The sequence below is a fragment of the Alexandromys fortis genome, unplaced genomic scaffold (assembly GCF_014885135.2).
Source record: "Alexandromys fortis isolate MF-2015 unplaced genomic scaffold, M_Fortis_MF-2015_v1.1 scaffold_5, whole genome shotgun sequence".
Taxonomy (NCBI): domain Eukaryota; kingdom Metazoa; phylum Chordata; class Mammalia; order Rodentia; family Cricetidae; genus Alexandromys; species Alexandromys fortis.
In genome coordinates this window covers 29,384,573-29,396,736 of record NW_026067924.1, presented here as the reverse complement: position 1 = coordinate 29,396,736, position 12,164 = coordinate 29,384,573, and the positions used below count along the sequence as shown (strand labels likewise).

The 12,164-nt window shown below is 43.4% G+C and overlaps 1 protein-coding gene across 1 annotated transcript; it reads left to right on the top strand.

The window, feature by feature from the left end:
* Window positions 1-291: 291 nt before the first annotated feature.
* Window positions 292-9,245, top strand: Klf6 (KLF transcription factor 6). Its single transcript, XM_050142370.1, has 4 exons — window positions 292-620; window positions 3,497-4,070; window positions 5,435-5,558; window positions 6,058-9,245. The coding sequence occupies exons 1-4, from the start codon at window positions 417-419 to the stop codon at window positions 6,107-6,109; spliced, it is 954 nt and encodes a 317-aa protein (XP_049998327.1). The 5' UTR covers window positions 292-416; the 3' UTR covers window positions 6,110-9,245.
* The last annotated feature ends 2,919 nt before the right edge of the window (window positions 9,246-12,164 follow it).

The following is a 12,164-nucleotide window of genomic DNA, read 5'->3' as shown; positions in this document are numbered from 1 at the left end:
CCCTGCTAAAAATAGCTTGCGAGCCGTCTTTCCAATCAGCGCAGGCTGAGTTCGAATTGCACCAATAGAGAGATCTGTAATGGAGAGGCTCGGTCACGCCAGGCGGGGCCGCTCTGTGTCCGCACCGGCGATTGGTACGAGCTGACATCATCGTCGCGCAGCCCCCGGGACAGGCGCGGCCGGATTGGGTATCACTGGGGGCGGAGCTCCAAGCTGGTCACGTGGGGGGAGGAGGAGTGGGGGGAGCCAAGCGGGGGAGGAGGGGGGAGGCTGGCAGCGGAGCTTTGAATAGGGAAGTTTTGCAGGGGTTACGCTTGCAGTCAGTCCGCTGTTTGCAAATATTGCGTGGGCTCGGCGCGCTGCGGGCTGCGGGAGGGTCCGAACCCGGCGTCCGATTGCAGCGCCATCCAGTTTGCATGAAACTTTCACCTGCGCTCCCGGGGACAGTTTCTGCTCCGACTCCTGATCGCTCTCCTCCCTGTTTTCCCGACAGCGGGGACTGTCTTTTCCAACCCGACATGGATGTGCTCCCAATGTGTAGCATCTTCCAGGAACTACAGATTGTGCACGAAACGGGCTACTTCTCGGCTCTGCCGTCCCTGGAGGAATATTGGCAACAGGTAAATACGGATTTTTTTTTTTTTCACGTGCCCTGTGCGCCGAGGAGGGAGTCTCGCGGAGGCGCAGGCAAGATGGTGTGTGCTTGGAAGTGCATCTTTTTAATGATGATTAGCGTTTGCCTAATTAAAAAATAAAATAATGATCTTAAGATGTCCTTCTGCTGCCTGGAATGATGAAGGCACTCTAAAGCGAGCCTTCGGCAGCGAGGGCTAGAGTTGTCATTTGTGTGGAGGCGAGCTCTTGTTCCCGGAACGTTTTTATTTATTTATTTTCTTTTTTGCTAATTCCAAGCTTCCGAGAAGCATCCACCTGAGGGGAGGGAACCCCAAATTCCACTGCCCGATCCAAACCGGAGCCGCTGGCACAAGTTTGGGGCTTGTACCAGCTCCAAACTCCACAGCTGGACTTTGTCGTATGAACGAGCTTGCCTTTACTGCCAAAAGATTTGATTTAAGAATTTTGTTTTTGTTTTGATGTTTGAACATTCAGGTTTTTTTTAATCTAATATTTTGCCTGCGGAACACAGCAGCAACTTTTTTTTTAATCTTTTTTTTTTTTTAAACTCAAGGCCATTTTCAGTTTCTTTTCCTTCTGGATAATTTCTTAGCATTCGGCAATGTCTGCCTTGTTTTTCTTACCTGCTTTTCTTGTTGACTGCGCGGCGGGTGTGTGTGTGTGGGGGGGGAGCTGTTTGCACACAAGTGACTTGTCATATGACAATGAGTCCATTCCTAGTTGCTTCGGGTCTTACTTTGGGGAAGAAAAAAAAATCTCGATTTCCGGCATTTTAATGGAACTAGAATTTGGGGCAACGGAAATATAAGGAACGTTCCCCCCCCCCATTCTAAGTCTTAGAATTCCCTCAGTGGCGAGACTCTCTCGAACACTTTTACCATTGTCTTTAAAACGATGGCTCGTTGAATGCCTCTCTACCCTTCTCTACTGGCTTTTTTTTTTTCCTCCAAGTGAATTAGCAGATGAAATATATTCTGTGGTTTTCACAACCTCCCGGGCTTTAAAACGCACGAAAAAGCGAAGTGTTGGCTGAAACCTCTTCGTGCCGGCTTAATTGTTCACAATCCTCTCCTGCCTTCCTCTTCCCCTCCCCATTTTTCCTCCTCAAAGAAGCTGCTCCCTGGGACGTGATTGAAATTGATCTTAGTAGTTTCCTTTAGGCATTTGGGATTTGGGCAAGCAGCCAGACTTGGCTCCTGGTCCCCTTCAGAGCCTTTTAAACTCCCAGAGAGCTGCGATCAGGTCCCCACTTCTCATCAGTATAATGGAAATTTTAAATTAGCCCGTTGATTAAAGTTTAACAAGATCTTCATAAATGTGCTCGCCTTTTCTTTGGGAACATCAATAATATGTATGGCGCCTCAATTCAGGATACTGTATACACTGTAACAGACATCTAGTTTTTGGGGGAAGAGAAAACCAGCTCCCCCCCCCCCCTTTTCCTTGGCTGCTCCTGCTTGCTGCATGAAGCGTCTACACGAGGGATTAGGATATGTGTGTACTGTGATAGAAGGCACATTGTTAAGTAAGCATTAGCCCTTTTGCTGGTAGCCTGTGCTCAAGATGGTCTGTACCCTCATAACAATTTGTTGCAGTTTGGTGTCGAAATTTCTATCTGTAGAATGGACTAGTCAGTGGCACAGACAACCTTATATGGGCATGCAGGCAAACCTAGTGAAAAATCAGGGCCGACAGAATTTAATCCTAAAATGTTTCCTACCATTTTTCTTTTCCAGTGGCTAGAAAGTTTGAAATGGTGGGGAGAGGGGATGCTGATCTCTGCAGTTGTGTAGCTCCTTGAAAGGTTGGTTGCGGGGCTAGGGAAGGGGCACCCTGTCCATGGCACACTGCATGTGTATTTGAGCCGGGTCCTTATTTGGCAGCTGGTCAGAATTTCAAAAGGAAGTCTCCTTTGGCATTGCGTGAAAGAAATAGGAGTGATGACTCATACTGTTGTACTCTTGGCCAGGAGATAAAGTCCTTGTTCATTGTGGGACTCCCAGAAGGGCCAGGGAGTAATTTCCCCTTTCCACCCTCGACAATAGCAGATGGCCATTCTGGAAGAATTCCTCCACTTGTGTTGTTGAGGTTTCTTGTTTCCCTCTGACCACTGTGAAGAAATCATTAAAGTTTGGTGGTATCCACAGCACTGTACTTGGGAAATAACATTAAAAAAATATAAATGTGTATGTGTGTGTGTGTGTGTGTGTGTATCTCCTAGGTTTTAGCTACACAGGAAATGGGAGGTTTCTCTTCCAATCTATTGCTGTCCCTGAATACAGACAGATATCTGGTGTCTGCTCTCTGACTACAGCCAGCTCTGTGTTGTCATCTGTTTCCCCAAGAAGGTCTTCAGACCACACTGTGTGCCGTGCAATCTTTCTGCCCTGTTGTGTGAATACTTGTGGATGGCTGGGGCTCTCATTGATGCTCCTGGTTCTAGAGAATGTCAGCCGGTCTGGTTAAACCTGTTAGGTTGGTGGGAGGGGGTGTGATGTGTGTAAGGCTGAGTTTCTTTGTGTGGTTTACCAGGATCCTCATTAGAAATGTCAACACTTGTAACTATAACAACCAAACAGGCCTAGTGCTGCTCATCATCACTCCTTGTGGCCATTGGTCCAACACTGAAGAAACCAAGAGAGGTTTTACCTCTGCCTTTCCTAGAAGCAGCTTTCCTCTAGCGTTCATGAGGAAATAGAGTCCCATTACAGAAGACTTTGTGACCCATAGTACATGGCACAGAAATGATTTATTTGTCCTTTGTTGCATGTTTTCTTTCTTTCTTTTTTTCTATGTGCTTTCAGTTCCACTTTCAGTAGTCGTAACAATCACGTGTCTTTTTGTGGTTCCTTTTGCACAGACCTGCTTGGAGTTGGAACGCTATCTTCAGAGTGAGCCCTGCTATGTGTCAGCCTCTGAGATAAAATTTGACAGCCAGGAAGATCTGTGGACCAAAATCATTCTAGCTCGGGAGAAGAAGGAGGACTCCGAACTGAAGATTTCTTCCAGTCCCCCAGAAGACTCTCTGATCAGCCCCAGCTTTAATTATAACTTAGAGACCAACAGCCTGAACTCTGACGTCAGCAGCGAGTCTTCAGACAGTTCTGAGGAACTTTCACCCACGACCAAATTTACCTCTGATCCCATCGGTGAAGTCTTAGTCAGTTCAGGAAACCTGAGCTCCTCCGTCATTTCCACACCTCCTTCTTCTCCAGAAGTGAACAGGGAATCTTCTCAGCTATGGGGCTGTGGACCTGGAGACCTACCCTCCCCAGGGAAGGTTCGCAGTGGGACTTCAGGGAAGTCTGGTGACAAGGGTAGTGGCGACGCCTCCCCGGATGGCAGGAGGAGGGTACATCGATGCCACTTTAACGGCTGCAGGAAAGTTTACACTAAAAGCTCCCACTTGAAAGCACATCAGCGTACTCACACAGGTCAGTCCCCTCATGGGGCCTGGGAGGTCAGCCGCTGGTGGGCGCCAGTGAATTCTACCAGCCCTGGGAGGGAGCCAGGGCTCCTCAGGATGTGGTCACAAACAAGGAAATCCTCACTTCCTAAATTCCTGTCACCAAGGAATTGGGTCTTTTTTGGAGTTCAGAGTAGAATCTTAAAAGACTGGACATTTGAATCAGATGAATGGTTCATGCTTTCAGATTAAACAAGAGGCCAGATCACATTCTCCATCGCCACCCAAACCTTCACCCACTCGGTGCTCATTTCCCCATTGTACATGCATCGTGCTATGTTGGGTTGCTCCTCAGTCTTTGTCATGTAAGTCCAGGGTCAGGACAGAGGGTCCTGGGGCAGCAGAGAGATTGCTAGTGTTGACACTGATATTGTAAGGCCTGAGTCGCAAGCTGCTAGTCTTGGCCAGTGGACGTTCGTTGTGAATGTTCTGTCCCAGAGTCACTTTAATCAAGGACTTTCTTAACTAATACCTCCACTTAAATGGACGTTCTATTTGTTTGAAACTACCAGGATATAAATGATATACAGGGTATAAGTGAGAGAGGGGAAAGATAGAGGAAAGTTCCGCATTGTGAATTCTTACCGTGTGGAGATGGTAGTCAAATTCTGGAGAGATGAAGTCAGGGCCCTGAAAAGGCCCAGGCTCGGAGAGGACATGAGTGTTTGCAAAAAAAGAGACAGGTTTTGACTCAGATTGACTTTACCAATATATATATATATATATATATATTATTTACCAATATATATATATTACTCATAGGTAACATTTATTCAATTCATACTTAGAATTTAGCTAGGGAGTGATGTCAGTTTGGTTTTTTGCCATTTAGAAACTGATCTGAAAGTCTCTGAAGGAGGTTTCTCAGAAACTCGTGATTTCACTTTTGCAGAAATGTAGAAGGTCCCGGCATTCCACAGGGGAATGAGTAAGGAACCAGGAAGTGCTGGGGTGGGGGATGTCTCCATGGAGAAAGCAATAAATCTCAACCCTCAGCAAGGCTGTGGGTCCTGTGGACTGACACCTCACCCAGCAAGTATGTCAGCAGTCTGAGGAATTGTCATTGTTGTGAGTTACCGTTGACTTTGGTAGCATGACTTTGTCAAACCTGAATTCCCTGGAACAATAACCTGAGTGAAGGAAGCTTCAAGCTAGGTTAGGAAGGAACCTGTGCTTGTGACCTTTAGCTTGCCAAAGGTGCTATCCTTCTGTTAAAGCACATGGCGAGGTCTTTAGGCTACAGGGATCCAGTGGTCTATATTCTTGGGTCTTCTCCTTGCCCGCATCAAGTCAGTGAAATCACGATGCCCTTGTCATGTGTTCTCTTCCCAGGAGAAAAGCCTTACAGATGCTCATGGGAAGGTTGTGAGTGGCGTTTTGCAAGAAGTGATGAATTAACCAGACACTTCCGGAAGCATACTGGTGCCAAGCCCTTTAAATGCTCTCACTGTGACAGGTAGGCCAGTGAGGGCTTCCTGGAGAAAACGTGTGGGATCATGGGAAACAACTGGGGCAGAGTAGGCGTGTGGCATAGAGTTTGGAAAGAAGGCCTACAGTTTCTTGTTATTTGTTGGCCTTTCTTTTTACATCTGGGTCTTTTTCAAAAAAATTTCTGACACATTGACTGTCTCTCTTGGGAAGCAGTGTGCCAGGTTTGTAAAAGAAAAAAAAAAAGTTTAGGGGAAGGTTTTCAAAATGGGCTCCAACCGTTTTCAAATTCAAAAGCTGAGAGATGACTTACTTCAGTTTAGGCTCTGCCATGGGACTGCTGGAGCTTCTAGCTGTTTCTCGATGACCTCTTGAATTTGTATTCATCTCCTCCCTTGGGGTTCCCCGTGCCTAAAAGTTTTGGCAAGGGCTCCGAGGAGTTGCTCAGGGAAGTGTGGTAGCTGGTGGCTCACACAATCCAGGAGGCCCAACCTAACGTCTTCTTCGTTTCTGATTTGCCCTTGCAGGTGTTTCTCCAGGTCTGACCACCTGGCCCTGCACATGAAGAGGCACCTCTGAGGGAGCAGAGGATGAATCCTGTAGGCTAAAAGAGGCTTCCAGGCTGAGAGGCGGCCATGGAAGGAGGGATGCCTGTTCCAGCCAAAGCATGCCACTTTGCTTCTTGCCCAGTTACCTCCAGGGGCCTCTCTTTGGAAGGTCTTTTGAGGGCTACAAAAGTCGTGTCAGAAGCGGCATAGCACCCACGCACGGTGCATGGTGTTTGGGTGACCCTGGACTCGCCTCGCCACTGGTTCCTAACCTTCTGAGAGGCTCCCGAGCCTTCTGCCGTGAGCATGCGCACTGAGAATGTTAATGGGTGGGATGACTGTATGTTGAGGATCTATTACTGACTGTATGGTGAGGCAGACTTTTTTTCCCCCCCTTGTGGTAGCAAATAACTGCAAGAGACAGAAAAAAAAGCAGTTTGAATGTTTTTGTGTGTGAGGAGTATACCGAGGAATGAGTTTACCACCAATCATTTCTTGAAGGGTGTCTGCACCTTAAAAAATAAATAAATAAATGAATAAATAAAAACAAAAATAAAAAAAAAATTAAAAAGTAAAAAAAAAAAGAAAAAAAAAAAGGAAAAACTTGGAGGGTGGGAGTGGGAACTCAGGACCCCATAGTGGTGAGTGTGAAGGGCAAGGGTAGCACCTTTGCCCTTTCCCGTGTGAAAGGGCCTTCTGGTGTCTGGTGCAGCTCTGGAATGTGCAGTGTGTCAAGTAGCTTGTACTGGCTACACGGAGCTCATTTGTAACCCATTGTATAAGCTGTATTTACAAATAACAGTGGTCATTTCCCCTTAAAATACAAAAAAAAGTCGTGCATGGTCTGGGGGAGCTATATATGTTTCCATGTTTAAATTGGGTCTCCAATCTTGATTCCAACTAATAAGCAGCTATATCAGATTCAGTTTGTTTAAAAATAATGATTCCTTAAGCCATTTAGGCCTGGCAAGACACGACCCCCGGATCCTTCTGTTTTGTAACACTCCCTGTACAACCTGGTATTGTGCAGTGTAGGGTCGTATTTTCAGTGACTCAAAGAGTTTGAATTTCCTTTTTGGAGAATCTTAAGGTGCCCTTTGAAGAAATTGGACATGTGTCAAATGTCTAAATGCCTGGGCCTGGAAATTACTGGTCTAATGTCACATTAGGCTAAGAACATACACTTTTTTTCTCAGTCGGGTGGATCAAACCACTAAGCTTAGAAACCGTTTTTCTCATGCAGCTACGTCTCTCTTATTTATGCCTTGAGGACTAATTCTGGTTTTCTAGCTGTTAATGCACTGTTGACCTTCATAATGGTGCCTTATGCAACTGGCCCTTCTGTGGGGTCAAATACAGGGGAATGGGTGATGCATGCTTAATTAAGGCTCTTTTTTCACCTGGCATTGTACTGTATCCATGTATAATACGGAAAACAGAAAAAAAAAAAAAACAAAAAACAAAACAAAATGAAAACAACAACAACAAAAAAAAAACACCTCTTTAAGATCCTCCACAATGACAAATAGGTGAAAACTCCTTGGACATGTCAACATGTGTTCCTTTCCAACAACTTGACTGTCAGTGTTAACACGGGAAAAAAAATAGACATGATAATTGAAAACTAATTCTGCTACCATGAGACTCTTTTAGAGACCTTGCACAATTGTACAGATCACACACACCGGCTGTATTTATTATGTAACACTTTCACACATATTAAAGATACAGAAGTATAAAAAAAATGTCAATATTTTGCTCAAAAGGCACAAGTTTTGAGTACCTGTCTAGCTCTCTGTTGGTAATACTGAAAGTGTACTGCTTTTTTTCTTTTTTTGAAAAAAAAGTGGATGAAATTTCTTGTGTATGTATATTTGTGTGTACAGTATGTGTATGTATGTGTGTATATATATATTATATATAGATAATATATAAATATTTTTTTAAGAAGAAACTAGAATGTTTAGCTAGAAAATTCTACAGCCTGTGAAGAAGTATTTCAAAATGGCCATAAAGGAGGTTAAAAAAAAATTGAAAAACTATAACCTAACTTTTATAGAGGCTTTATGTTTAATTTAATGATTTGCTGAAGACATTTTCGGCGTTGAGACTATTCCACCCTGTTGATTTTGCTAGTCATTATCGGCAAGCCTGGAATAGGGTACCTTTGGCCGTTCGGAAGGGACATAAACAAAGTGCTGGCCAGCCAGCTGGACTCAGACACACAAAGGTTTGGATTTTACTTTCAGCCTTACTTGAAGATCTCACCTAAGAGCAAGCTGATCACAGGGATTGTTTTTTAGAATACTTTTTATGCAGATGAAACTATTTTTTCCAGCATGTAGATTCTCCCAGCTTTTTCAAGGAGTACTTTCCCGGAATTGGCATATTGCAGCGTAGACAGCTGATATTTCTGATATTTCATCCAGCTGCTGGCATTTTGGGTGTGGATCTTTATATATATATATATATATATATATATATATATATATATATGGATATGAGAATGAGTCTGACTGGGCTGGTATTTTGTTTGATCTTCCTGGAAATGAGCAATGATTAAAGCTCACGTTAACTGTTTTTTGTTTTGTTTTGTTTTTGTTTTTGTTTTTTTTTTTGTATCTGGCCTGATGAATACATTTCTCTACAGAACTGATTTCATTTTGCTTAAGGGGAAAATGCACTTTTGTTTGGCAATTCAAAATCCAAGCACTTGTTATGCTGGGTTTTGGAAAACTCCTTTTTTGGCCCTGCTGTGTGCTTATCCACAACAATTCCATTAAGTAAGAAGGTAAACAGAAGAGAAAGAAAACTTGTGCTGGCTCGTCTCACTTATGAAACATCATGGATGTTGTTTGACTGGGTGGGGCTGGGTGCCGTATATGTCAATGCCTGTAATTTTCATAATAAGCAAGTACATTCTGTTCAGGTGATAACTGAGCCTCAATCAAGCAGAACTTTTGCTTGAAATTAAAAAAAAATTTCTATTAGTGAAATTTCTTTATTTCTTTTTTTTTGAAGCACCCTGTTATCTAAAAAATCTTTGTAAGATTTTTGTAAAATTTTGTTTTACAAGATTTTATTTGAAATTGTTTTTTGCGAGATTGTTATATTTCTGTATGAATGTATTTTTTATTCGAATAACATAAAAAGAATTCTTATCAGCATCTGGAGCCTGGTTGTTTTTCTGGGGTGCAGTGGGGGGAAGGGGGCTGTTAACAAATTCCTGTTGTGTTACTCAGCCTGGCTTCCTCCCAGGGAAATCACCATTGTGCAATTCTCAGGGCCCTTTGCCTAGCTCAGTCCCTGCCTTTCTTGTCTTCCCACTTAGCACAGCTGTCCCTGGAGCTAGAGGGAAGCTTTTGACATTGCTCCCCCACCCCACCCCTCAAATGTACTGAATGTGTTCCAAACCCTGGCAAAAACAGCCCCAGGCTTTTGGGGACACAATAGGAAGAAACTTGTTGCATTTTTTCCCCTTCCTGTCACTCAACCCAAGGAGAATATTACAGTGCAGAGGCCTCTGCGCCGTGACTAACTGCTGGCTCGTTTTCACTTCGGTAATCCAGCAAATTTTGTTCACTTAGCTGGAAGAACTAGGCTTGTCTTTTTGGATGGAGCTGGCCTTAAACCTGTGAGACTCCTGCCTGGAAAGGATAGGAGAGGTCAGATGACAAAGGGAAGTCAGGCCAGAAAGCCATCCCCATGGACACAACTGAAACCACTTTTTTTCTGCTCCCAGAGTTCCCTGGTTAGTTCCCTGAAGTAAGGCAGAAAGTCAAGATTACCTTCTCACGTGATTTTATGACCTATGAAAAAGGCCTGTAAAACACATTAGATATAGGGTGATTTAAGATAAAATAGACAACTTACTGTTTCAGACAAATGACTTCAGTAGCTTGAGATAGTTGGCCCCAGCTTCATTGTGCGGATCAGTGTGAGATGCATCTTGGAACTATTTTCAGATTCTGTAAGCCAATCAGTAGTCACAGTACAGTGAGTTTCTGTGCGGCCAGCTTCAATGCCTTGTCCTCAACTCCACAGAAAGCATGGTCTCCATTTTAGGTGTGGTATAGTCATTTACGTCACAGTAGGGCTTCACTATGCTAAATGTGTAATGTTCATGGGAATTGCCTTTCATTTTATAATGGGGCTGGGATTTAAATGTGTACCCTGTTTAGGAATTGTTTGGGAGTTGGTTTTTTTTTTTTTTTTTTTTTCTGCAATTGCAAAAATATCGGCAAGTTAGACGGGATTTGCGGTGGGGCGGGGCATAAAGAGCTGGGGACATATTTTTGCCAGAATTCATGGGTGTGTGGCATTCTGAAGCACATATCAGGGTGACTAAGAGTCGGATCACTTTGACTGTACAGTCTAAATAAAGGCTCAATAATGCCTTCCCTCTCGGCTCCTATTAAAACTGGACCGCGTCGTCATGCAAAGTCTGTGCTGAACAGCTAAGTTATGTTCAAATAAGGCTGTTAGAACCGCTGAGCAGGGAACCAGCCACAGACTTAGGATATTTATGGAAGTATAAAGCATTATTTTCAGTCTGCTTAACCAATTTTTTGAAACCTAGCTGAAAGGAAGGGAGCACTTTTGCTCTCCTGAGCTGTGCACGCTGGAGACAATTTGCTCAGCGACAATGGGCCTCCCTTTGCTCCTTGCTAAAATAGTTCAGGTTAGGTCACATGAATCTAGCCATTCTGTGGTCTATGAGTGTAGGGTGGACTTCAAATTACATGTTCACCATCCTCAGAGTTCTTGGCTCAGACCTAGGAAAGTTTCCCTTCTGCTACAGGAGAAAGTATTGTCGAAGAAAATTGCTTTGAAAATGGAAAACAGAATGTTCTCAAACTGCCCATTGCTCCTTTAATTAAAGTTAAGTTGTTCAGGCATTTGATGCTCGACAACATATAATTTTATTTAATTAAAAAAAGACTTCTTTGAGAAGCGCTATTGTAGCCATAAAGGAACCCCACATCGCCCCAGTTCCCATTATCCCTCAATTCCTTATCTAATAGGACCTCTGTACAGAGGACAGCAGAAGTGACTAATATTATATATTATATTGCCATAAAGAATAGAGCTTCCATATACAACTCCTTTCTTATGGGTTATGTCATCAAGAGTTATTTCTTAATATTTGTTTATTATTACTTATTTACTTGTGTGTTTATATGAATATATGCTTTCTATCTTAAGGTTTCTATGTAAATTTACACATCCGTGTGTGTGTGTGTGTGTGTGTGTGTGTAGTTTAGAGAGGGTATCCAATTTCCTCCTCCATTATAGCCCCCCTATGCCTTGGAGGCAGGGACTTTTCTGACTAGGTTGGAAGGCCAGACCTGGGGTTGGAGATAGTTCCATGGATGCTGAGATCTGAATTCTTGTCTTCATGACTGTGGAACTGGTGCTCTTAATGCCTGAGCCCTCCACCCAGCCCCTAAGTTATTTTATTTTTTAACAACTCCCTTTGCAAACTGAATTATTATCATTTCAAAATTTGATGATGACAAAGATGATGGCATTTCCCACCTTCTTATGCCTTAGTCAGGAATCAGGGTTTATAATTATACATCCATTGCCTATGCATGTATATACCTGTATATATGTGGTACTCCATACAGTAGGTAGTGATATGCCCATTTCACTGTTGAGGAAAACTGAGGCTTCAAGATAGTATGTCACTTGACTATCTAAGGTGCTGTGTTCCAGAAACACCAATCTCACTGTTCTGGTCCAGCTGCCTTGGATGCCAAAGACCATAGTTTTGAGCATCAGTCCACGCTGTTCCCTGTCTTGCCCAACCTCTCCTGAGAGTCTTCTGTTCAGGTTACAAGATTCGCCTAAAAGTGCTGGTACATTTATGAAATAGAGACGAGAGTCTTCACAATTGAGAGTCACTAAAGCTTTGAATCTTGCAACCTTAAATAAACAGAAGTCACCGTTTCAAATTGCTTTCGAGATATGAGACAGATGGCACGTATTTATTTTTAATGCTGAAGAATAGAGAGAGCACCATCAGGGATGTGACATCCTATGCTCATTGGCAGGAATCACCTAATGCACACAGTGAAGGTACA